We start from the raw sequence: 27872 nt of genomic DNA on the forward strand, positions 1-27872 counted from the left end.
TCAAGTGATCCTCCAGCCTCGGCCTCCTGAGTAGCTGGGTATATTACATATGCAACAACTTTTTTAAATTTTTAAAAAAATTTTTTGAGATGGAGTCTCACTTTGTCACCCAGGCTGGAGTGCAGTGGTGTGATCTAGGATCACTGCAAGCTCCGCCTCCCAGGTTTACTTAATCTGTTCTCCTGCCTCAGCCTCCCAGTTAGCTGGGACTACAGGTGCCCACCACCATGCCCGGCTAATTTTGTGTATTTTTAGTAGAGATGGGGTTTCACCGTGTTTGCCAGGATGGTCTCTATCTCCTGACCTTGTGATCTGCTCGCCTCGGCCTCCCAAAATGCTGGGATTACAGGCGTGAGCCACCGTGCCTGGCCATATGTAACAATTTTTATTTCACACTTATGTAGCACTATATAAGTGTGTATATTATATATGTAATAATTTTATTTCACACTTGTAAAGCACTGTGTGCCAGGTATATGATTTACATATATTAATTCATTTAATCTGCATAATGACTGTGATATATACTTTTATTATCTCCATTTTACAAGTGAAAAATACCAAAGTCATATTTGGATGTGCCAAGGTTGTTAGAGGCAAAGCCAATGTTTGATTACAGTCATTCTGGCTTCTATCTATGCACTTTATTTGAGCTAAATAAGTACATGAGAAGTGAGGAGGGCAAACATTTTTACTAATGAGAGTGAGTGACCAAAAATATTTGATTAACTAATGCTCTAGGCTTGACCTTAGACAACCAGACATAGCAATTCCTACTTTCCAAATTTAAAAGGATTCTAGGCATTATTTAGTCCTGCCTTTTCCCCACTGGTAGATATTCTGTGCATGTAGAGGTGAATGAGGTAGAGTGATGGTTCAGACAAGCGACTGGCCCTGGAGACTTCGGTACTCATCTAGAGACAACTCTAAGACACGAAAGATTGTGTGTGTGTGATCATACAACTTTCCCCATTTAAAAAAAGTTCATCTTTGCCAATTTTGTTCTAATTATTATTATTATTATTTTTTTTTTTTTATTTTTTTTTTTTGAGATGGAGTCTGGCTGTGTCGCCCAGGCTGGAGTGCAGTGGCCTGATCTCGGCTCACTGCAAGCTCCGCCTCCCGGGTTTATGCCATTCTCCTGCCTCAGCCTCCTAGTAGCTGGGACTACAGGCGCCCGCCACCACGCCCGGCTAATTTTTTGTATTTTTAGTAGAGACGGGGTTTAACCATGTTAGCCAAGATGGTCTCGATCTCCTGACCTCGTGATCCGCCCGCCTCTGTTCTAATTATTAATTAAAGAAAAAAAGGACTTGCTTCAGAGACAAACTCTATTGAAATAGAGGAGGATGGGAGGCAGCAAGCCTGGAGGAGGAGGATCCCAGGTGGAAGAGCAGGGCGGAACCCAAGTCTGCTCTCTTCCCTAGGTGCTCATCCACTTGCAGCTTGGCTGGTAGTGACTCTAATTCAACAGCAATCAAATGCAGGTTAAAACAACTTACTGAAATAATAGATGAATAAGAAATATAAAATTTACCAAAACTCAATTTTCTCCTCCACACCACACACACTTTGTTTAAAATAAGTATGCTGTTCTCCCCACCTCGCCCCCATCCCTGGTCTACCCTAAGCAACTTCGTTACCTCTCCACGCACCCACCAGAGCAATTAGCTATCTGATTAATTAGGGCACGTTTAACCTTATATACTATGCTATAATTACAGTTTCTAGGTATGTGAAGTAGGCTGATGAGGTTTTGTATCGTCAAAGTTTTGGAAAGACCAGAATTCTAAAGTATGAATTTAAAAGAAAGGGCTGGGTGGAGCACGTGGGGTATGTGTGTGTCGCCGCAGTTTCCTAGGTTTCAAGAGGAGGGATTTTACGTAAAGCAAAGGGAAAGTGTGACGGGAAGGACTGCTGTGCTAAATGGGAGCAGCAAATGCCAGTACCGACGCCTTTGGGCATCTAAATCCAAAGCCTGCCTTTCTCGTTCTTCAGTTCCCTGGGGAGGCCTGCTGTGGGTGGGGAGGTGTCTTCCTTCTATTCTTCCAGTCTCCCTAAGAACTTGGTAGACAGTTGAGCAATACTTTCTAAGGGCTGGTCGGAGTCAGGAAAGTCAGGTAAGACGCCCCACGTGCACCTCAACGCGTCGCGGGAGCGCGTCCAGATATCGCACACGCACAAGCTCCGCCCGCGGCAGGCCTGGGTGGGTGTGGCCTACGCCAAAGGCCCCGCCCCTAGAGCGCGTCGCGAGGGGCGCGAGGGGCGGGGCGAGGGAACTGGCAAGAAAGGGCGGGGAGCGAGCGGTGTGGGTGTGCTCGTGACCGCGCGCTCGCGCCCGGAATGTGGGCGGGGGCGCGCCCGTGCGCGCGCAGGGGAGAGGCGAGGCCAGCCCAGGCGGCCGTTGTCGGGTTCCACTGGAGGGGCGGGGGAGTCACCTGCGAGCGGCTGCGCTGGCGTCCCGCCCGCCCACCGCGTCTGGATCGCGCCGGCTGAGTGGGGCTGCGGACCGCACACACCCTGGAAGGCCCGGGCGGGGAACGGGCAGAGTCCGCGCCCTGCGTCGGCGACCAGGAGGATCGGACCTTCGCCTTCGCTGCGGCCGACGCCTGCGGCCGTCGGGGTAGGTGAAGCCCGAGTGGGTGGTCCGCCGGCTCCTGGTGGGCCGGGAGAGGAGACGTGAAACTTTCCGGGCGCTTCCTCCCGCGGTCCTGGAGCCGTCGCGGCGCCGGGAGGTGTCGTCGTCGCGGGCGGTGGCGGCCGACGCCATGTTGGGGTCTGTGAGAAACGGGGCGCTCCCAGCCGCTCCCCTCGCGCCGGAGCCGGCCCGCGGGCCAGTCGCCGCCGCCGTCCCGCCAGCCCGGTAGCAAGCCCCGCGCGCCCGCAGGACGCCGCCGCTGCCGCCGCGGGGGAACGGGGGCCGCCGGGGAGGGTCCGGTCCACAGGTCTGCGGGGCGGGGGCCGGCGGACGCGGGAAGGAGCCCCGAGGTCGGGCGAGAAGTTTTGGCGCCTGAGGACTGGGGTCCCGGACGCGGCCAGGGGCGTCTCAGGGTCGCAACAAATTTCTGGCCGAAAAGTTTGCAGGGTCTGCGTGTCGGGGACGTTGTGACCTGAACTACATATTTGTATGTCAGTTGGGAGAAAAAAATGGCCCCGCAGAACTTGCTGTGATAGAAGCGATGATTTATTTCTTTGGAGCCTTTTAAAGTTTTATGATCCTTTGCCGAATTTATTTTTCTTTTTAAAAACGTGATTGAAGGCCGAGAGCGCGCTGCTGGTGTTGCTTGAATAGCCTTGTGTGCTCTCCGTACATTCCAGCAATAACTTGAGTGTGCGGTGGAAGTGGGTATGAAGGTTACAGACACCTAAGCCCTCCTCGGTAATTCATAGACTCACAAGACACGTTGTTGATGAATGCCTTCTTTGTCGTGTTGTGTAGTACGTTGCTGAAGAGACTCATTAAAGAAAAATTTAGACACTAACTTTGAGACTCTTAAAGGCAAGTGTTCTTTTAAGAATAAGGAGAAGTGATCCTGACAGTTTGAAGTTTTTTTCCCCTCCCTTTAGTTTTTTAAGGGTGAATGCCTACCGTGTTTTGAGCATTTACCTTTTTTTAATACTCTGGTAGCTCGTGGGGTCTTCACGTTAATTCAGTATTAACGAAGGCTTCATTATAATCTCTTTGGGTCCCGACCACACGGGGGGTGAATGGTATTAAGCTATTTATTTGGAAAGCACACGTAATCGGCCTCTAAATAAAAGTAGTGTAGTGACTAAGCATCAAAAGAAAAGATTCAGTCTCAGTAAATGAATCTAAATGATTTTTAAATGAAGACATCTTGCTTTAAAATTCTGTTAAATGAACTGAAAAGCCTCTTAAATACAGTAAGCCCTAAAACCCCAAATTCTTGGAGAATTTTACTTTTTAGATCTAAAAATACAGCTTCTGCTCATATTTGATTGTCAATTTCTTTTTCCTTTTTTCTTCTTTCCTTTTCCTTTTCCCCTCTCTGTCTCCCAGGCAGTGGTGTCATCTCGGCTTACTGCAGCCTGATCCTCCTCGGCCTCCTGAGTAGTTAGGACTACAGGCGCGCATCACCACACTTGGCTAATTTTTGTTTGAATTTTGTGGAGACAGGATTTTGCCATGTTGCTCAGGCTCTATTGCCAATTTCTGTTGTCCTTAAGAATTCTTTTAGTTTTGCTTCATTGTCAAGTAAATGCCATTATAATATTTATTTTTTATTTAGAGATGAAATAAACTAATTTCACAAATGTAGCAGCCAAGCTGGTATTTAGCTGGGATGTTATGACTCTGAAACCTTTTCATTTTTCCTATAGCATAACTCTGTAGGATACATAACTCAATTTTCTGGAGCAGTCTGTCCATCTCGTTTGCTCTTATCACTGCTCTGACTTGAATTTAGTTCTTCAGTATACTTATTTCCCAGCGAGCTGATTTACAGGTGATCCTTGTGATGAAATTTTTCCTTAAAAATACTTAAGCCTGTACTCTTTGAAACCTTTTCTGCTCTGTTCTCTCATTCCACTCCCTTTCTCTCCCCAGAAATCAATTAATTTCTCCCATGGTATTACTGTAAATATCGCATAGATCTGTCATGACATCTCCGTGACAGCAGGCAACACATCGGGGCTGATTTGCCTCTTCATTCCCTGTATGCCAAGAACATAGCAGATGCTCAGGAAAGGTTTGAATGGACGAGTACACATATGTTTGTTCCTTGTAAATATGCTTCATGAATTTCTTATGAAATTGTAAATTCCATGAGCATCATAGTTAAATCTTCTTTGTAGTCTTTTTCCCAGTACATGCCATCAACTCCATTAAATCCACAAATTGGTTTATTTTATATATATATACACACATATACACACACACACACACACACGCACATATATATATGTTTTGTTGTTTTGTTGATAATTTACCTTAGTAACTGAGTGAATTTTGGCCTGGGAATACAGAACTTGAATATTTATGAAATTTCTAAGTAGATAATGGATTAAAGTATAATTACTGAAGTATGAGAGAGAAACCATGATCATCAAAAGGATTATAATCATAATTTTAAGTGTGATTGAATGTATTTGCACTTGATGGAAATATTGTTAATGCTTGAAAATTTTAAAGGTCATATTTATACATTTAAGCTCTTGGAACAAATCCCATCTAGCTCTATCAATTATTGTTTTGCCAGAATTGTCTTAGAAGTTTTAGAATGCCCTGCTTAATAGAAAGTATATGAAAATTTTTTTCTGTTGTTTGATGAACCAGCTTTGTACATGAGCTGCCTGCTTATATTTAAAAGCAATGTATGGGTTGACTTAACTGAATTAAAAATACTTGATGGATACACTTTCACAGTGCTGTTTTAAGTTGGAAAACCTCTCTAGGTTAAGGTGTTTTGTAATTCTGTAATTTAGACTGTAGAATTCGGGGTTTATTTCCTGCGCCCACCCAAGATAACTTTCTCCCCTGTCAAACTGTAAACCACAAACTAATGTGCTCAATTTAGGGAGGTCCTGGGAAGAGAATAAAAGGCATTCAGATGGTTGCTGTGAGTGCAATTGAAAGAAAGCAAGTTGCATGTAGGATGGACTGGAACAAATAAACCTTGTCCTGGCTCAGCTCCTTGCTAGCTTGTGACTCTTGAACAAGCCGCTTCACTTCTGTAAGCTTCACTGGACTCATTTGTGAAGTGGGCGCAGAAATATTTGCCTCAGTGTTATCGTGAGGATCACCCAAGATTCGATGTTTGTGGAAGGGCCTGGAATACGATAGTAGGTATTATTTTAACAAATGAGCAGAATGACAGTGAATTATGTAGAATCACAGAATTTAAAAACTTTTAAAGGGAAGCAGCCTGTAGGAATACCTAGTTCAGTTTTCAGCCTTGGCTGCACATTAAAATCTCCTGAGGAGCTCCTTAGAAATAATATTGCCTGGATCCCACCCCAGGACAAATAAATCAGAATTACTGGATTTGGGGACAGAACATAGGTAATTTTGCCTCTTTTTAAAAGCACCCCTGACTTTAGTGTTCAGTCAGGTGGAGAACCTTTTATTTAACTCAATTTCCCATCTCCTTTCTTATGCTCTTCATTTTGTAGTTGAATAAAATGCAGAGGAGTTAGCTGCCAGCCACATTCCTATCAGTCAGGCTAGAAAGGATGTATTAAATACTTGGAACTGAGGAAAGCGAAGTGCATAGAGGTTAAGTAAGGGTTACATTCATTTCTGGCCAGAATGGCCACGTGTGGAACTACACTAATTCCAGTGACCCTCACTGCTACTCTGCAACAGCAGCCTGCACGTTATGACCATGTTACTTGTCATCATTCAGAACCACTCTACCTTAAGTCTTAAACCTTGTGGCCAGATGGCGATGCAAGGGTCTGTTTCTCTTTTTCTGTCATAACTGGTGAAGCAGCTTTTTGTCCTTATTGTCACCTCCAGTCCCTCCTAGGCCATTAGTTGTCTTCCTTCTTTTCAACCTTGAACTCTGTAGTTCATGTTCTAACCATGAACTCACTATACCACATAGTCCCTCCTCTCCTTGACCTTTGCTGGGTATAACCGGTCAGTTTTCTACTTTTGTCCCTGCCCCACACTCTCCCCCAAAGTCACACTTTTGGTGATTGTTACATACTTGTTTTCTACCTGCTATATACTAGTCACTTTCTAATCTTTTTCTTATCCCCAAGTTGACTTATTTTCTCTGTTGCTTTTTCACTCGAGTCAGGTTGCTAACCCCAGTCTGGAAACACTTGACTTTGACCTTGCTTCCTTCTAAAATGATTAAGATTTTATGATGTGAATTTTCTATTTTCTTCTCTGCACCAACTTCATCTTTTTTCCCCCCATTTTCAGAAGTGGAACTATTTTTAATTCTTTATATTTGTTTCATTTAAACAACAGTTGAGGAAAAAGGTTTTTATGTTCTTTGCTCATATTTTTATTAATTGTACATACAACTACATTTTGCTTTTTATACTTACATTTTTCTACACATTCTTCTTTGTATTTTCTTCCCAAACTAGAAGGCTTTTTTTTTGTCTATGAGAGAATGTGTTCATTATAAGATAATTAGGCATATCAAAATATTATTAGTCTAGTACTTAGAGATAACCACTACTAACTTTTTGGTGCATATCAACCACTTTTAAATAACAAATCGGCTTATACTATATGTGCTGTTTAGAAACTTTTATTTAATAAAATGCTTTATTTAACAATTTTTCACATTGAATGTTTTCTAAAAAACTGCCTAAAAATTAATGGATGTGCCGTAATTTATTTAGTCTCCTATTGTTAAATATTTAGGTTGTTTCCAGCTTTTCCATATTATAGACAAAGCTAGAGTGAACTTCATGTGAACAACTTTGTACACTTTTAATTTTTGTATATATTATTGGAAATAGAACTGTTGTATAAACTTTCTAAAGCATTTATATTGCCAAAATGGCATGTAGAAAAGTTGTTCCAGTGTGTATACAGTATTGTCAAGGATAAGAAGGCCTATTTTTACCACATCTTAGGTGAGTAATATATGAATATCATTTTAATTTTTATTTCTTTGATTGGAATTGAGAGTCATTTTTAAAATTTTCTGGTCATTTTCATTTTTTTAAATTGATATTTATTTCTTATTTTTCTGTTGGGATATTTTCCTTTTTTCTTGTGGATTTACAGGAGCCCTTATATTAAAAACGTTGGCTGGGTGTGGTGGCTCACACCTGTAATCCCAGCACTTTGGGAGGCCAAGGTGGGCAGATCAGATTGCTCGAGTCCAGGAGTTTGAGACCAGCCTAGGCAACATGGCAAAACCCCGTCTCTATAAAATTTACAAAAATTAGTTGGGCATGGTGGCACGCCTGTAGTCCCAACTACTCAGGAGGCTGAGGCGGGAGGATCACTTGAGACTGGGAGGTAGAGGTTGCAATGAATTGAGATTGTGCCACTGCACTCCAGCCTGGGTGACAAAGCAAGACCCTGTCCCATCAGTCAATCAGTAAATGTTGACCCTTTGCCATATTACTTTAATATTCTTCCCCCAATGATGAAGTTTTAAAAGTTTAGGTAGTAAAATTTTTCTTTTATGATAGCTTTTTGTGATATATTTAACTATTCCTCAGCTAGAAATTTAGGTTTTGTTTTTCACTGTTAGAGTGAATAGTGGGAAAACGTTTTATATGCCACACCCCCTCCACCCTCTTCCTCCAGTTTATTTCTCCAGGATAAATTTTTGTGGGTAAAAATTTCAGATATTTTATTGTTATACATTGCCATTAATCCTTGTTTTTTTTTTTTTTTTTCCGTGTGTCCCACTGCTGATTGTGACCTTTTGGCAGGTTATTTAGTCTCTGAGAGCTGTGAAACATGTGAGAGCAGGTTGAAAAGGTGCTTTGTGCTCCTTTGTGTCCCATTCTTTTTTCTCTTAATTTTCCTCCTTTCTAAAGTAGGGGTTCCCCAAAGTTTGGTCCTCCGCCCTCGTTTTTCTTCCAGCATCAGCCAGCATCTCTAGGTGGGTGACTACCAAATCTGTCTGTCCTGGAGCTCCCTGCCCATCCTGGCATCTCTGTCCCGCAGAAGTGTTTGTCTTGTGGATGCCCTGGAGGACTTCAAGATACATATGTCCCAGACTGATTTCTTCTCTCTCCTGAAACAAAGCTAGCATCTACCCAGTGGCTTACCCTTAAGCCTTTGAAGTCATCTTACAGTCCCTTTTCATCCACGTATTCAGTTATTTCCTAAATCCTGTCTGCTATGCCTCCGTTATCTGCCAATTATTGTGGTTCAGCCTTTTCTTACCTTTCATTTAGAGATTGTTGTAATCCTCATATGACTGGTTTCTTTGTCTTCATTCTTCTCCATATTCTCTTCAGTCCATCCTGTGTACTGCTTCTGTGTCTGATTAATATTTTCCTATTTAAAAACCTTTGTCTTCCCATGGCCGGTGTAATAAAGTGTAAACTCTTTATCTGATGTTTGCTTTCTTTTGCAGTTTGTCTCATCCCTGTTTTATCAGACTTCTTATCACTATGCTTTCTCCTGACCCTGCCTCCTCTGACCTAGGGTCCATTATTTCCTCTCTGGGCGAATAGACTTGTGTACCATTATCCATACCCAAACCCCAGATACTTTGAGCTACTACTTTTGCTTTAAGGCCCAGCTTGAATTTCTAGTTCTTACAAGACATGTTCCTAGATGTTCTACCTGGTCAAAATTACATCCCACCTCAACTCCTTGGCCCTGGGACCTTCATCACTTTTTTTGTTTTTTTTTTTTTTTTAAGTTAAAAAAAAACTTTTTGGCTTGTTTTTCCTCTGCTGTGTTAGACTTTGCACAGATTTAAGTTAATCGTATACCTCAGTTTATAGCACACTATAGGGATACCAAACCCCTTCCTTGTTTCGGTTTTTTCCTTGTCAGATACTCCCATGATCATCTTTCCTATAGAAACACAACTGAATTATATATAGTTGTCTATATGAACATGAGAATATAGCTGTCTTTCTCTTCCACAAAGGTTTTCAGTTTTGAGTATCTTCTGTCCTTTAATACTGCTTTGCACAGAGCAAGTGATAATAAATGTTTGGCTACTTGGAATTTGTTAAAAGTCAATTTGCTTTTCTGAATTAATCACTTAGACTAAAACCCTGGAGATTAATTTTAGCTTTACTCTTCTATATCCAGTTTGCAGTTCTGAATCTGACCCATCCTTTCTTTTCCTATTGTGTAAGCTTCAGACTCTTCATCAACTTTCCCCTCTATTTTTGCAGTTACTTTTCAACTGGCTCCTGTTTTCAGTCTCTTCCTTCTCAATTTATCTTTCATTGTTTCTACAGTTATCTTAGAAAAATCCAGATCAGATCAGGCCACTCCTTCCAAAAGTTTCAGAAGGAAGTCTTAGATATTAACAATATTTTGTCTTACTTTTCCCCTCTTTTCCCACTAAATAACTCCCCTACAACTTCTGCTGCAGCTGTACAGTGTGACTTTTTTTTTTTTTTTTGAGAGGGAGTCTTGCTCTGTGGCTCATGCTGGAGTGCAGTGGTGTGATCTTGGCTCACTGCAACCTCTGCCTTCTGGTTTCAAGCAATTCTCTTGCCTCAGCCTCTCAAGTAGCTGGGACTACAGGTGCATGCCACCACACCTGACTAATTTTTGTATTATTATTATTTTTTTTTTGGTAGAAATGGGGTTTCACTGTTGGCCAGGCTGGTCTTGAATTCCTGATCTCAAGTGATCTACCCGCCTCAGCCTCCTAAAGTGCTGGGGTTATAGGCGTGAGCCACTGCGCCCCACCCAGTGTGACTTTTTATGTGAGTTTTTACTTGCAAAGCTTTGTGCCTTTATTTAGCCATTTTTTTGCCTTCTTAAATTCCGCTCATTCTTCACCTGTTTTCAGCGTTCAAATGCTGTATTCTCTGTGCCATGCCCTCACTCTGCTTTTTCTGCTTCCTTACTACTTTGCTAATATTTTTATTATGATACTTACCTCCTTGTGTTTTGTATTAAACCTTGTGGCATGTATCTTATTTCCTAGTGTCTTCTTTGTTCTTTTTTCCACCAAACATATAAACCTTGAATGTAGTGAACAGATTGTAACTGTTTTGAATGATACTAAAGAAAATTGGCCAGGGATGTGACAGGATAACTAATTCCTCAGTAGTGTTTTAGTTGAGCTTTACCAGGTTTATTTTTCAGATATTATTTAATTAATTTTTTTTTTTTGTTGAGACAGGTTCTCGCTCTGTGGTCCAGGCTGCAGTGCAGTGGTGCAGTCATGATTCACTGCAGCCTTGGTCCCCCAGGCTCAAGCTATCCTCCCACCTCAGCCTCCCGAGTAGCTGGGACCACAAGTGCACACCACCATACCTGGCTGATTTATGTAATTTTGGTAGAAATGGGGTTTCACCATGTTGGCCAGGCTGGTCTTGAACTCCTGGGCTCAAGTGAACTACCTGCCACGGCCTCCCAAAGTGCTGGATTACAGGCTTGTGCCATTGTGCCCAAGCTATTTTTTAGATATTATTCAATGCTTTCTTTACAGCTGTCAGCACTGTACAGCTGCCCCTGTACAAATACTTTTAGAAATGATGTGAGTTTTTGAATCTGAGTTTTGTGATGATGAAAATATGCATGTAATCATCATTTTTTATTTACTAACTAAACAGCTGTGCTTTTTGGAGAAAGAAGAAATAATTTTTATATATTATGAGACTGAAATTTTTTAAAAAACAGGATATGCCTTGCTCAATACTTAGAATTTTTAATTATATACTGTACTGAAGTGGGCTACAACATTTGCTTGTAAATTTAAAATCTGTGGGTCTAGTGAAGCAGTTGATGGGTAGGGTGTGGTTCCTGTTTTCTGTGAAAATTAATGTAGATGTTAAAAATGAAGTCTTTGATTTTCATCACACTCAAGATTAAGAGCTGCTGCCACTTCTAACTGCTGATCATATTCAGTTCAGTGCACATTGATACCATTTATACAAGCATTTTTTTAGGTGCTGTTGCAAGTACAAAGTTGGAGGAAATAATCTTTTTTTTAAGGAACCTACACATCTGTTGGGAATGAGCAAGTACACACATTTTTATGAAACAAATAGACTATAAGTGCTATAAAGTGGTACAAATAAAATGGTATGAGGATATACCTGGCCACAGGATATACCCAGCCACAATATTTGGCTGTGAGGCGATTGAACTGAATGTCTTGAAGAATTGGTGAGATTTCAGTAAATAGAGAAGAACAAAGGAGGGAGGACATGCCGAGCTTAGAGGTAGGGAAGGAAGCCCAGAGCATATTCTGGTAATAGCTAGTAGTCTGATTTGACTATAACAAAGAGAATGTAGAGAAAGAGGTAAAACTGGAAGGATAGATTGCAACAGGTTAGGACTTGACTGTGAAGGGCCTTGAATACCAGGTTAAGGATTTTAGGTTTGATTCTGTTGCCCAAGGAATCTGGTTTCTGAATAGACTTACTTGATTATAGCAATAGTTAGAGAATATTAATCTTGCCTTGTGTAGGATGATTTAAATCAAACTTGTCCAATCTGCAGCCCACGGGGTGCAATGTAGCCCAGGACAGCTTGGAATGTGCCCAATATAAATTCGTAAACTTTCAGAAAACATTTTGAGATTTTGTGTGTGTGTGATTTTTTTTTTGTCTTTTTCGTTTTTTTCTTTTCTTTTTTTTTGAGACGGAGTCTCGCTCTGTCACCCAAGCTGGAGTGCTGTGGCCGGATCTCAGCTCACTGCAAGCTCCACCTCCCGGGTTCACGCCATTCTCCTGCCTCAGCCTCCCGAGTAGCTGGGACTACAGGCGCCGCCACCTCGCCCGGCTAGTTTTTTGTAGTTTTTAGTAGAGACGGGGTTTCACCGTGTTAGCCAGGGTGGTCTTGATCTCCTGACCTCGTGATCCGCCCATCTTGGCCTCCCAAAATGCTGGGATTACAGGCTTGAGCCACCGCGCATGGCCATCATTTTTTTCTTTTCTTATTTTCTTTAGCTCATTAGCTATCATTAGTGTTAGTGTATTTTATGTGTGGCCCAAGACAGTTCTTCCAGCGTGGCCCAGGGAAGCCAAAAGATGGGACACCCCTGATTTAAATAGTAAAATTTAAAGGGCTTGTTTAGAGCTTGAAATCCATATTTGTTCCCTCTCTCCTACCTCTCTAAAGATGTTTTTAAACCTCCAGTGTGACTGTTCTGATTTTCCAAACTCATTTTCTAAAATCTTCAACTATGACTTAGTTGTTCTTACATACTATATCGCTATCAAATCTTACCTATATGAAACTGCCTTTACTAGTACCCTAAATTAGTTACAGCTTTGCCTTTTACTTCTTTTTGGTATTTGAAGAATCATTTTGAGTGTATCTTATGGTTATTACCATAGATACATAATTTCTTTTACTCTTATTTTGTCAGTGGCTATTCCAAATACATAATATAGGTCCATATGCAAAAAATACTTCTGCCGTATTTATTTCTGAAGGTGAAGGTATAATGGAAAGAATATGCATTAAAAAAAAAAAGGGCTGGGCACGGTGGCCCAGCCTAATATTAACAAACAAAAAACAAACCCAATACTACTCATACTGTTAACCCAACACCTGCATGCTCTTAAGGAAAGTTTAAAAAAAGTAAAAGGAACTCGGCAAACTTAACACCCCGCCTATTTACCAAAAACATCACCTCTAGCATTACCAGTATTAGAGGCACTGCCTACCCAGTGACACTTGTTTAACGGCTGCGGTACCCTGACTGTGCAAAGGTAGCATAATCACTTGTTCCTTAAATAGGGACTTGTGTGCATGGCACCACAAGGGTTCAACTGTCTCTTACTTTTAACCAGTGAAATTGACCTGCCTGTGAAGAGGCGGACATAAAACAATAAGACGAGAAGATCCTATGGAGCTTTAATTTACTAATGCAATCAAAACTACACAAATCTACAGATTTTAAATTACTGCACCTGCATTAAAAATTTCGGTTGGGGTCACCTTGGAGCATAACCCAGCCTCCGAACAACCTATGCTAAGGCCACACCAGCCAAAGCGAATCAGTATGCACAATTGACCCAATAACTTGACCAATGAAACAAGTTACCCTAGGTATAATAGCTCAATCCTATTCTAGAGTCCATATTGACAATAGGGTTTATGATGTTGGATCAAGACATCCTAATGGCGCAGCAGGTATCAAAGATTCCATTTGTTCAACAATTGAAGTCCCATATGATCTGAGTTCAGATCGGAGCAATCCAGGTCGGTTTCTGTCTATTCTATATTTCTCCCTGTATGAAAGGATAAGAGAAATAGGGCCCACTTCACAAAGCGCCCTCTCTCCATAGATGATATAATCTTAATCTAATAGAATACCACACACCCAACCCAAGAACAGGGTTTGTTAAGATGGCAGAGCCTGATAATTGCATAAAACTTAAAACTTTATAATCAGAGGTTCAACTCCTCTTCTTTTTTTTTTTTTTTGAGACGGAGTCTTGCTCTGTCTGCCAGGCTGGAGTGCAGTGGCCGGATCTCAGCTCACTGCAACCTCCGCCTCGCGGGTTCACGCCATTCTCCCGCCTCAGCCTCCTGAAGTAGCTGGGACCACAGGCGCCCGCCACCTCGCCCGGCTAATTTTTTGTATTTTTAGTAGAGACGGGGTTTCGCCGTGTTAGCCAGGATGGTCTCGATCTCCTGACCTCGTGATCCGCCCGTCTCGGCCTCCCAAAGTGCTGGGATTACAGGCTTGAGCCACCGCGCCCGGCCTCAACTCCTCTTCTTAACACCATGCCTGTAACAAACCTTCTACTTCTTATTGCACCCCTACTAGCCGCCATAGCATTCCTCACACTTATTGAACGAAAAATACTAGGCTACATACAACTACGCAAAGGACCTAACATTGTAGGCCCCTGTGGGCTATTACAACCCTTCGCCAACACAGTAAAACTCTTCACTAAAGAACCCTGAGAAACCTCAACATTCACCATTATCCTCTGCCCCGACCTTAGCCTTTTCTATTGCCCTTCTCCTATGAACCCCCCATCCTATTCCCAACCCCCTAATTAATTTCAGCCTAGGCCTTTTATTCATTCTAGCTACATCCAGCTTAGCTGTCTACTCCATTTTATGGTCAGGGTGAGCATCAAACTCAAACTATGCACCAATCAGCCTGTAATCCCAGCACTGTGGGAGGCGAGGCGGATGGATCACCTGAGGTCAGGAGTTCAAGACCAGCCTGGCCATCATGGTGAAACCTCGTCTCTACTAAAAATACAAAAATCATTAGGGTATGGTGGTGGCCGCCTGTAATCCCAGCTACTCGGGAGGCTAAGGCAGGAGAATTGCTTGAACTCGGGAGGCAGAGGTTGCAGTGAGCCGAGATTTTGCCATTGCACTCCGGCCTGGGTGACAGGAGTGAAACTCTGTCTCAAGAAAAAGCAAAAAACAAAAAACCCAGGGAAAAAAACAAAAAACAAAACTGTGAGGCCGTTTGATAATTGCTTAGCTAATTAGTTCATGACTCAGTTTTTTTGTAAAATTAATGATCGCAACAAAATCGAGATTATTAAATGAAAGAGTATAATGTGGATGTGCTATTGTGCACATGTGTAGGTGCCGAGTAAATGTTACTTCCTTTTTTTCTTTCTTGGCTGAGATTGTAGAATAAGTCTACTTTTCAGTAATAGGCATATTTGGTGCCTATGAGAGATTTAAAGAAAAAAAAAATGACCTCTGTCTAAATGTGATTCAGAATTTTGAAGTTTCCATTTTTCTTAATCCAGTTTTAATAAATTTAAAATTAACATATGAAAGTTTTGTCTTACCAAAGAAATGAACCTCTTTCTTTTATCACTAGTAATTTCTACAACACATATTGTGTAGTTGGTTGGCCACAGTGGCAGAAATCCTGGTGGAAAGGGACAGAAAAAATCTTGACCTCTCTTTTTGATGGAATAAGTAGAGTTTACTAAAATTCCAAATGCAATTTGCTAAATTTTCAAGTATTTCTTTTTTTGCTTTATCATCTTAATGGTTTATTGAGACTCTTACCAAGAATTCCCTGATTATAAAACTGTAGAACTTTTGAAAGTAAGAACTGTCTTGTCCCTTGCAGATGGTAGGTACTCAGCATATTTGTTCATTTGACTTAGATGTATTAAGAAAGGAATAGTTTGCTTTGATATTATACATTTGGTCAGGAGGATGTACCTCTGATAGTTTATTGCTGTTTGTTTTTACCTCTGTTCTCCAGTTGCTCGTTAGCTTCTTCCTTTCCTTTTACATTTTCTGTAAAGTTTCAGTCCATCAGTAACACGAATTTTAAAATCTTGATTGAGATTAAAAGAGTCATAAATTTGATTAAAAATTTACTCATAGACAACTAAGTCTACAGTAAACCAGAAAATATGGCCCATTTACTATCAAAGACTCACTATTTTAAAGACTGAAAGGGCTTTAAAAATTATGTTTTCTTCCTTTAAAAAAAAAAAAAAAAGGTAAGTAATTCGTATGAAATCACTTATTTAGTATCTGAACCAAGATTATAATCCAGGTCCTTTAGTTCATAGTTCATTGGTTTTCCACTATAATGCACGGTTGAATACTGAAGCTCACTGATAACAGGTATCATAGGTATATGTAAGAAATAAAATTAGATTTGTTTTCATTTTAAACTCACCTGTAAGGATGAGATAAGTATTGATTTTCCAGTAGAGAGAACTAGGACATAGTAGTCTATGACATTTGGTCTCTCTTCTCAATTGTAAGTAGGATTCTGTGTCTTTTTTTTTAAAGAGTTTTTCCTCTTCTAATTACATTTTTTTATGATTCATTTTTATTTATTTATTTATTTATTTATTTATTTATTTTTATTTTTTAAGTGACTTTTTTTATTTTTTATTTTTATTATACTTTAAGTTCTAGGGTACATGTGCATAACGTGCAGGTTTGTTACATATGTATACCTGTGCCATGTTGGTGTGCTGCACCCATCAACTCGTCAGCACCCATCAATTCATCATTTATATCAGGTATAACTCCCCAGTGCAATCCCTCCCCCCTCCCCCCTCCCCATGATAGGCCCCAGTGTGTGATGTTCCCCTTCCCGAGTCCAAGTGAACTCATTGTTCAGTTCCCACCTATGAGTGAGAACATACGGTGTTTGGTTTTCTCTTCTTGTGATAGTTTGCTAAGAATGATGGTTTCCAGCTGCATCCATGTCCCTACAAAGGATGCAAACTCATCCTTTTTTATGGCTGCATAGTATTCCATGGTGTATATGTGCCACATTTTCTTAATCCAGTCTGTCACTGATGGACATTTGGGTTGATTCCAAGTCTTTGCTATTGTGAATAGTGCCGCAATAAACATACGTGTGCATGTGTCTTTGTAGTAGAATAATTTATAATCCTTTGGGTATATACCCAGTAGTGGGATGGCTGGGTCATATGGTACATGTAGTTCTAGATCCTTGAGGAATCGCCATACTGTTTTCCATAATGGTTGAACTAGTTTACAATCCCACCAACAGTGTAACAGTGTTCCTATTTCTCCACATCCTCTCCAACACCTGTTGTTTCCTGATTTTTTAATGATTCCCATTCTAACTGGTGTGAGATGGTATCTCATTGTGGTTTTGATTTGCATTTCTCTGATGGCGAGTGATGATGAGCATTTTTTCATACCATGCTCATGGATAGGAAGAATCAATATAGTGAAAATGGCCATACTGCCCAAGGTTATTTATAGATTCAATGCCATCCCCATCAAGCTACCAATGAGTTTCTTCACAGAATTGGAAAAAACTGCTTTAACGTTCTAATTACATTTTTAACAGGTAGTAGACACCCCACTGAAGAACATGCTACTTTAAAAGCAGGATGTTACCAAAAGACTAGGATGGAGTTTAGACAATGTAAATGCAGTTCTTGTCTGCAGTGTGAAGAAGATAACTTGAAACCTTTGATTATTTTTAAAAATTGGTATATAAAAGCTGGCTTTATAAAAGATATGCTTCTGCTCTAATTTTTACATTTTAACTGTGAATTAACACTGCCAGGCACTGCTGGAAAAGAAGACAATGTGAAAAAAAGAAAAAGAAAAAAAAAGTCAAGTTGAAAACTGTTGAAATTAATAGAATTCTATGAAGTATCTGAATGTGAAAAGAAACAAGTATCAATAGTTTTCCTATTAACAGTTTTAACTAATTAGAAAACATGCTGTGAAAAAGAGCTTAGATTCAAAGTGGCAACAAAAAGTACATAAAATCTGGGAGCCTATTTAAGAAGTGTAACTATCTTACAGAAGAAACATACAAAATTACTATGCCATAAAAGATTTGAAGCCTTGGGAAGAGATACTATCACCCTTAAATGCTCAAAACTGGAAAGATGTTAATTCTAAATTAATTTATGGAAATAACGTAAGTTTCATCAACATTTCAGTGGGATTTTATTCTTTTATTTATTTATCGTAATTAAAAAATGGTTCTAAACCTTAGCTACATGTTACAATGATCTGAGGAGCTTTAAAAATATTCTGGTGCACAGGTCTTACCCTGCATACCCCAGACCAGTAAAATTAGACTATCTGGGGAAGAATCTAGGTATTGATGTTTCTTAACCCTTGATATTTATCAGCAGAATTCGTTGTTCTTAATTTTAGGTTTTGGGTTTCTTTTCTGAGTAGTTTTAATTATTATATTGATTCATATTCTATAACTCATTTCTTAAAGTCTTCCAAAGAACAAAAACAAAATTTACTTATTTTAAAAAGCAAAATAAAACTCATTCTAGCATGCAGTTACCATATGGTTTCTTTGGGCATTCATAAATCTAAGATATATTATGGGATCTTAGTGATTTTGCTTTTCCTATATCTTGAAGCATTTTGCTATTTCATTTTCTTGCGAATTATTTAATCATTATTCATTAATTTCCTCCAATTATGTCAAAAAGAAGAAAATGGAAGAGTGATAGAATTGCCAAGAAGGATGATGCAGTGGTGAAATATAGCATCACTACTGTATCATTTCTCAAAAAGATACAAAAACAGTTTTGAGATCATCCTTTTTAGCATTTTTGTTCTAAACTTTCATTTAACATATTTGAGAATTCATATTTTTTCATTTTTTCATTTTCTGTCTTTAATAGCAAAAAAAAAGCAAAGGACATTTTAAAACTATTATACAAGTCAGAAGATAAATGCAAAGAAACAACACTTAATAATGATAGTGAATTTAATTGTATAAGTGAAATCTTAGACTGTGAGTCTTCAAATGATGATTTCCTAGACGAGTTTTTTTCAAACTCAACAATTAACAATATTTCTAAGGACAAAAAATGGAAATAATACACGTTCATGCATTCAAAGTTTCATTCAAAGGATGTTTCCTATTTCGGATATATATACCTTTAAAATCAGAGAAAGATGAAATTAAAAATTTTCTTATGTTTAAGTGTTTATGAAGCTTTCTCTTAGTTTTTTTTTCTAAACTACCACTTTATTATTTTTGTAAATTAGTCATAAAATTGCTTAAAATATTAAAAATAAAAAGTATTTTGGACCCAGATAGTCAATTGAAGTGAACATTCTTTTTCTGATATGCCAAAGGTTAAATCTGCCTTGTGATTCCAATGTGAAGCTAAGGTTGAGAACCACTATTCTAAGTAGATTTTATCTGGACAGATAAACAAGATTAGTTAAAATGTTTTTAAGAAAGTTGAGTAGGCCGGCCGCGGTGGCTCAAGCCTGTAATCCCAGCACTTTGGGAGGCCGAGACGGGCGGATCACGAGGTCAGGAGATCAAGACCATCCTGGCTAACACGGTGAAACCCCGTCTCTACTAAAAAATACAAAAAACTAGCCGGGCGAGGTGGCGGGCGCCTGTAGCTGCTCGGGAGGCTGAGGCAGGAGAATGGCGTAAACCCGGGAGGCGGAGCTTGCAGTGAGCTGAGATGCGGCCACTGCGCTCCAGCCTGGGCGACAGAGCGAGACTCCGTCTCAAAAAAAAAAAAAAAAAAGAAAGTTGAGTAATGGTCTAGAATAGAGCTACCAGATATATGGTACTGAAATAGGAATTATGAAACAGGTTAATGGATTAAAGCAGATAGTCTGGAAGCAGATTTTAGAATAGGTAAAAATTTAATATGAGAGTGACATCAATCAGTAGGTTAGATTACTAATAGCATTAATGCAAGCTACCACTCGTTGACTACTTGCTGAACGTTTTATATACGTTATCTCGTTAATCTTTTCCTTGATGTATCTGCTATTACTCCCATTTACAAGTAAGGATATCTGAGGTCACACAGTTCTTGGTGTTTCTGGAACAATTAGTTAGCTCTTTTAGAATGCAAATATTGGAAAAGCAAAAAAGTATTTTTACCTATGCCAGAATACATTTTAGGTGGATAAAATGATTAAATGTAGAGTTTGTGTCGTAAAGCATAGATAATAAATAGGTGCATCTGATATCTGGATAGGGAAGCTTAGGAGTGATGGAAGAAAAATCACCAAGAAAAGATCTGTAAGTTTAACGCTTAAGAAATACAACTGACTTCGTGTCAAACACCATAAAACTATAGATTAATATATTAGGAAAACAAACAAAGGATTAATAACTTTTATGTGTAACACACTCAGATTAATAACCTCTAAATATATAGTTTTAAAATGCGATTGATTAATAAACACATTAGAAAATCATTGACCTCATTAGGTAGCTACGGAATAAAACATTCAATTAAAAGTACTTTTCCTTCCTGTCTTAGGACCTTTGTTTATAGTATTTCCTTTGCATGGCTGACTCCTCATCCCTTAAGACTCAGTTTGTAATACTACCTCAGTGAGGCCTTTTTGTACTACTCAATCTAAATGAGTTTCCCCCTGTATCTTGACAGCCGGCTTATTTCCTTCATTATACTTCATCTTTTGGAATTACCTATTTATTTATTGGCTTTCTCTTCCCTGGCCTCTAAGCTCTGAGAAGAAAAGTGTAATACCCAGCATCTAGAGAGTGCTCAGTGAATAATTGTTGGATGAACAAACACTAAATAAAAGTGAGTCAAATGAATAAAGCAAGATGCTTTTAAAAATCTGTCATGCTTGCTGAAATTTTTAAAGAAAAATACCATATGTAGGACAAGATGGAACAGATACTGTCATTGTGCTGCTTGGTAAATTGGTGTTACTTCCAGAATGGAAATTTTGTCAAAGGTAGCAAGATTCTTTATTCCTGCCTTTTGACCCAGTAATTTTATTTACTTCTTGGAATTTGTTCTATGAAGCCACTTCCGCGAGGGGATGGGAAAGCTTTCTTCTTAGTTCTCCTATATTCACTGATACTCTTTCCCAAGAAAACTAGACATCACTCAAATTGAACCATGTTTATAGCTCTCTTCTGCTTCCTCTTTTGGTGCCCCTCAACGAGTAGGATATGGGAAGGACTCAGTCCTTGGCTAGGCCTCGTAATCTTGTATTCTAGTCCTCTCACAAAAGTATAGTATTCTTACTGCTTGGGGCACCTCAGTTTGCTGGAAGTAAATTTAGATTTGGGCTTTAGGGGAAGGGGGAGGCCTTGCTTAGGCCCTGAGCCAAATGGTAGTGCCCTAATCCAGTTTACCAAAGAACATTATTTGGGGTATCTAGCTGTAACCCAGATAAAAGTGGCACTTTGATTTCCCTTTTGATAACCTCTCCCCACTCCTTTCTTTCCTTGCTGGTTCCTATTTCCCTACCATCATTCGCTCTTTCTCGTGTGTGTGTGTGTGTGTGTGTGTGTGTGTGTGTGTGTGTGTGCAGGGCAGCATTTGTGTATTCCTGGGTTTTTTAGTTCAGCGCTTACTATCTTTTTTTATGTCTGACACATACAGAAAATGAAAGAGGATAATGGAAGAGGCTGCTTAAGGCCAAAGGCCTTAGGTTTTGTGTATGCCTATTGTTTTTCAGATATAGGTGACAACTCATCAATCAATCAAGTGGGCTGCCAGAATCATTAAAATAAATGAAGATAAAATAATGCATCGATCATTGTTGAAATAATTATGTGAGTGTTTGTAACCTTGCAATATAAAATGTGTTTTATGTTGGTCATTGTCAAACTTTTAAAGCTATTTGCTTTGCTGCAGCCATATACTAATTCATAATGCCCCAAACCTCGCTTAAGTTGCATCATTCTTAAACAGGGAGAAAGATTTATGAACAAAGATTTAGACTTAATATATTGAAAAATTTGGACAATGAAAGATTATCAAGAGACTAGCTGGGTAAATCATGACATATCCATCCTTTCAGGGGATTTGTTCAAGATAATATTCCCTTATCTTCAGTATTTTTAGGGTTTGCAGTGAAGGTCCAGAGGTTAGTTAATAGCTTCCTTAGAGTTCTTGTAGAGTCAGTGGAGTTCGAAGGAACAATTAGTGTACCATAATATACTGTAACATCACAGAGAAATCAGAGGCCTGGTCTGCTGTGACAGCCTTGGGCAAGTTATTTAACCCCTCTTTGTCTGTTTACTCATCCATAAAATGGAGCTAATAGTGCATGTATCACAAGGTTGCTGCAAGAGGGAAATACAGTAGTAAGTGCGAAGTGTTCAGCACAGTGGTTGGACTCCCTATGAGTAGAGTTCATCCCAGGTTAAGTTTTGCTTTTACATTATTAAATATCTTTGTGCCTTAATGTCTTCATCAGCTCACAGTTCAGCTAATATTATTAGATGCTTCTTTAGGGGACAATGAAAACTTCTCTAGTGACTTTATAGGCATTTCAAACAGTTCAAATCAGAAAATAATATGAAAAGCACTCTACAAATTTATGATAGTATTAATTTGCATAGTAGCAATAATAGGAAATCTGTGTTGTATATGAGTTAATTAATAACTATGTGTTGAAATGGGTGGACTCAGTAGTTGATTCAGGTGGAGATAAATAGATCTGTGAGTTTTTTTTTTTTTAAGTGCCAACATCTTTTCCTGCTTTAGGGCCTTTGCAGTTACTCCTTTTGTCTGGAATATTCTCCCCTATCCTTACCCCTTCTTGTGTCTGCCCATCTAGTACAGCTGAAATGACACCACTGTAGAAAGGCCTTTCCTGACCATCTAGTCTGAATAGTGACTCTCAGTTTCTTTTAAAAATCACTTTAAAAAAATCATAGCATTGATTAGTACTAGATTCTCGATTTTGTTTTCTCTTTCCCCCTCTCCAACTAGAATGTAAACCCTGAAGAGCAGGGACCTTGCCTGTATTGTTTAATTTATTATTTTAAAAAATTTTTATTTATTGTCACATACTCAAGTATGATCACCTGTGTTGTTTATTTTTACTTTTCCTGCACCTGGATCCTAAGTGCCTGACAAATACTTGTTGAATGCCTGAATATAATGTAAAATATGAAAAAATGATCCATAATTAGACTTTCCAGAGATAAGCTACCATTGTTGATAGTATAGTATATATTATCTAACTTGATGTTCTGTGTGTGCTTACATATACAGATGTCCATGATTATGCTTTTGAAATATGTATTCCATTGAGTCTAAAGAGAAACATTTTTTACTATATTTTATGTCTTTGAAATTGGGCTGTCTTATAATCAATGGTATGCTGTGGTTTAATTGGCAACATTTTTCTCTTTATCAGTTGCACATAAATATGTCTTAAAATCTATAGCATCTTAGATATGATGAAATATGGTATTTATTTGAAATAACAATGAGATCAGGATATGCATCTCTTTTCCCCACCTGAAGATCTTGAGCATTTTCCTTGTCACTAGTTTTAGATCTATCTTATTCTCAAAAGATATGATTAAAGGTATGTCATAACTTTTTCAACCAATTTCTCTTGATGGATATTTGCAGCTTTTCCAGTTGTTTTCCTGTTATAAACAATGCTGTACTGATTATCCTTGTACATAGGATATAAAGATATAAAGATATCTTTATGCATGTGAGTGAAACTTCTTTAATTAGATTGGTGGATGCACATATTCTGTGTAGTGTACAAGGGTACCTATTTCCCTATACCTTTATGAGTACTGCATCTTAGTAAGTTTAAAAATTTTTATTAATCTAAGTGAAAAATACACTAATGTTTAATATCATTTCTTTATGATAGAGATTGAGCCTCTTTTTGTTTATTAGCTGTTTTTATTTCCTTTTCTGTGATATACTTGTGCATAGGATAGTAGACTTTTAATTGGCTGGCATATTAGTCCTAATTAGAAAGAGAAACCTTTCCAGTTTGGAACCATGGGTTATCCTGTTAATTCTTGGGAACAACTTTTAGGCCTGCCACATCCTACCTTTGTGGAGGACAAAAGGGCTTTACAAAGACCCTAGATTTGGGGGGAGACAGAATTCAGGAATAACCAGAATTCTAGTGTCCTTTATAATGGAGGCCAAGAAGGGTTATAGTGTCAGTTTTTGAGCTGAATACTGGAACTTGTACTATGCTGTTAGTCTTTAAACTTTAAATGTGCTTCTTCTCAAGGCTTGTTGTTCTTTAATATGACTTGGTTATAGTATAGTAGTATGAGTTTAGTAGGTTTGAAATAGGATACAACTCTGGGACTTGAGTGAAGTTAATATTGGACTTATAGATTAAATGTTTAGATTAATATGGTGTTTTGCACATTGTTAAAATGTTATTAACATTTTTTAGTACCTTTGCTGTGTCAGACCATATCAGTTTCAAACATAGCTATCAGATGATCTCTGCTTTTTAGGTTCTGCAGTGGTCTATGGAGGAACAGATTTCAGTCCTTTGGTAAAAGTGAAGCTAGAATATACATGGAATATGGATAGCTCACAGGAAGGGTTTTAGTCTAGCATGGGAGTTTAAAGAAGGCTTCCTGGAGGAGATACGATAACCTAAACTAAGTCTTGAAGGATGAGTTTGAGTTAGCTGCAGTAGTAAGTAGTAAAAGGAACAGCAGTGAAATGGACGACAAGTAGCAGAGTGTTCTTAGAATGTAACATTTGAGGTGAAGAGTGACTTATGGTGAGGCTGCAGTGACAAGTAAAAACCAAGTAATGAAAGGCCTTGAACACCCTGTATTTAATAGGCTAAGGGATCATTTTGAGCAATGATAGGGTCAAATTAGCATTTTAGAGATCACTGCCAAAAGATGATTTGGGGGCAAGACTGAAGGCCAGGAGACATATTGGGAAACAGTTCTAGTAATCCAGGTGAGATAATTAAGGCTGTAGCTCAGTGGTAATAGCTTACTGGGAAAATAGTAGTCATTTTTCTTAGTTTATGTAACATTTTGTTCTCTATTGTTCAGAATCCCATTGAGATTACATTTCATTGAACATTATTTTGCAGAGATAAGTTATGTTAATTATCCAATCATCTTTCATTCAATTATGTCTGTAGGAAGTTTATACTTTTACAAATACCTGCTTAACTAGTGTGGTGCTACATGGAGATGACAAATAAGTGTTTTTGATGATTTAAAAACTGAGACATGTTAGCCCTTTTGGTGTGCTTAGTGATTATCTTAGAGGGAAAGAATTTTAGAACATTTTGCCTTTGTGTAGAAGCAATGATTTGTTAGCTTAAATTTATATATAATTAACTTACAGGAATTTATAATTTATATGTGCTAATTTCTTTTTCTTTTTTTTTTTAAAAAGGCTATTAGTGAAAGATGGTGGATCGCTTGGCAAACAGTGAAGCAAATACTAGACGTATAAGCATAGTGGAAAACTGTTTCGGAGCAGCTGGTCAACCTTTAACTATACCTGGACGAGTTCTTATTGGAGAAGGAGTATTGACTAAGCTGTGCAGAAAAAAACCCAAAGCAAGGCAGTTTTTCTTATTTAATGATATTCTTGTATATGGCAATATTGTCATCCAGAAGAAAAAATATAACAAACAACATATTATTCCCTTGGAAAATGTCACTATTGATTCCATCAAAGATGAGGGAGACTTAAGGAATGGATGGCTAATCAAGACACCAACTAAATCTTTTGCAGTTTATGCTGCCACTGCTACGGAGAAATCAGAATGGATGAATCACATTAATAAGTGTGTTACTGATTTACTCTCCAAAAGTGGGAAGACACCCAGTAATGAACATGCTGCTGTCTGGGTTCCTGACTCTGAGGCAACTGTATGTATGCGTTGTCAGAAAGCGAAATTCACACCTGTGAATCGTCGCCACCATTGCCGCAAATGTGGTTTTGTTGTCTGTGGGCCCTGCTCTGAAAAGAGATTTCTTCTTCCCAGCCAGTCCTCTAAGCCTGTGCGGATTTGTGACTTCTGCTATGACCTGCTTTCTACTGGGGACATGGCTACATGCCAGCCTGCTAGGTCAGACTCTTATAGTCAGTCATTGAAGTCTCCTTTAAATGATATGTCTGATGATGATGATGATGATGACAGCAGTGACTAAGGACACATTTGGGAGTATTTAATCAGGTGTGGCTATCTGAGAAATCAGCTTTGGGGGAAATGTAAGATTCTGAGCTCTCTGTTTTGTTCTAGCCATGAATTTGCCTGAGAAACTTGTAACCTATGTGCCTCAATATATTCCATAGAAAGTAGGTCCCCTGCCTTCTCCCATTCCTCGCACTCTTCTACAGGGATAGACTTTTGCAAATATATCAGATACATTTTTTGTTTCTTATTCTTGTTTATTTTTAGGTTATTTTCTTGGAAGGTTGGGAAAAGATGTTTGTTTAACAGATCATGTATTACTTTGTTGTTTTCATTTCTGTTATAGGTAAAACTAAAAGCACAGAATGGTGGGAAAGGGGTTATAATGTGGTTCATTAATATGTTAGTAGCTTTTTTCTAACCATCCTGTCTAATGGTTAAAACACCAGTAACAAAAACACATGATTTGGAAATACTTTGTTTGGCTTTTTCATATACCTAGTGGTGCCTTATCATAATAGCACTGTTACATGAAATAAGCCCCCTACCTTCTTACTTTCTGGATTTTGAAAAAATACACTGGTGCTCTTTGAAGTGATAAAGTGAGTGTTTATGAATGGGTGTAATTAGGAAATACTTCTCATCCGACAGCTACAAATAACTAAGTTTGGAGGTATTTTCACTCTATATGAATAAATATTTTTCCATAAAATAGTTGTGATTATATATTTGTTTTATATAGGTCCCAAATTATAATGATCAAATATATATTTTAAATTAATAATAGGTTGTCCTTAGGAATTTGATTTGAAATTTATCAGTTACATACTGCATTAGCTTCCACCTTTAGTAAGACATATTTTTAGATATAAATTCATCTGCTTTAACATTATTTCTGGATTGAAAATCTTATAAAACCCTTGAAAATAAACAATTTCTTTTTTACAAAGCCTGTGTTAGAGCACAGATTTACCTAGGCTAGAAGATTTGGAAGAAATAATGTGTAAGGATGGTCTCAAGGCAGACCACTTTAAGCCTGGCTAGACTTCATATCGTGGAAGTATTATCTATTTCAGTGTGAAACTATCTTGAATTTGCAAATATAGTGTTATATTTTATAAAGTTTTGTAAAACCCCAAACAATATTTCTATTTTTGTAAAACAATTGTATGTGTAATCTGTATCTGAAATCAGTTTGCAATCTATGGAAATAGAGTAGCAATTGCTATTTCTAAATTGTGAACTGAAAGTCAATCTAGATTTATTTTGAGAAGTAATTGTTCACTCTTTACTTTTGAGGCAGCCATTAGGTTGAAAGTATATATTTATCATATAAAACTTGATGTGTTTTGCACTACTCTCTCCATTTATATGCTGCAAACAGCTACAGTCTTTGAAATATGGAAAATCAGCAGTCTAAAGTTTGTTTTAAATTCTAAATTAAAAAAAAATCTTCAAATCTGAATATACTGCAAATGTCATGAGAAGTTTGATTCAGTAACTTGTGATGGAGGATTCTTTGGTATCTTAGTGTTTGGTTAAGGCACTAATTTTACTTACCTATTAAATTTTGAAAGCATCTGAGATATACAAATCTTCCTGTAGGAAATGTGAAAGAAAAGCACAACAAAACTAGGGTTTTTTGTTCGTTTGCTTGCTTTTATGATTTTTTTTGGTTTGTTTTAATATCAGGTGGATTTTTGTTTGTAAGCAATATATGCATATAATCAACCAACATATCTGAAAAGGATCATGAAACCTGAGAAATGCTAATGGAGACTTGCTGGTACATAGGAATCTAGCAAATTCAGGAACCAAGGGGAAATGTTCTGAGATAACATTTACATTGTCGACCTTTATTGACTTTGTTTTTACAATAAAAAATATTTTACAACTTACTTTCTGTTCTCTGTATATTGTGACTTGAGGATTTCCC

General features: G+C 38.4%; 1 protein-coding gene across 2 annotated transcripts; it reads left to right on the plus strand.

The window, feature by feature from the left end:
- Window positions 1-2319: 2319 nt before the first annotated feature.
- Window positions 2320-27834, plus strand: PLEKHF2 (pleckstrin homology and FYVE domain containing 2). Of its 2 annotated transcripts, XM_023222863.1 has the most exons (3): window positions 2337-2623; window positions 21497-21593; window positions 25189-27834. In XM_023222863.1, exon 3 carries the CDS (start codon window positions 25203-25205, stop codon window positions 25950-25952), a length of 750 nt encoding a protein of 249 aa, XP_023078631.1. In that variant the 5' UTR covers window positions 2337-2623; window positions 21497-21593; window positions 25189-25202; the 3' UTR covers window positions 25953-27834. The 2 variants fall into 2 exon arrangements, with proteins under 2 accessions (XP_023078630.1, XP_023078631.1); XM_023222862.1 differs by lacking the exon at window positions 21497-21593 and having other exon boundaries at window positions 2320-2623.
- The last annotated feature ends 38 nt before the right edge of the window (window positions 27835-27872 follow it).

This window comes from Piliocolobus tephrosceles, chromosome 7, assembly GCF_002776525.5.
Source record: "Piliocolobus tephrosceles isolate RC106 chromosome 7, ASM277652v3, whole genome shotgun sequence".
Classification (NCBI taxonomy): Eukaryota; Metazoa; Chordata; class Mammalia; order Primates; family Cercopithecidae; genus Piliocolobus; species Piliocolobus tephrosceles.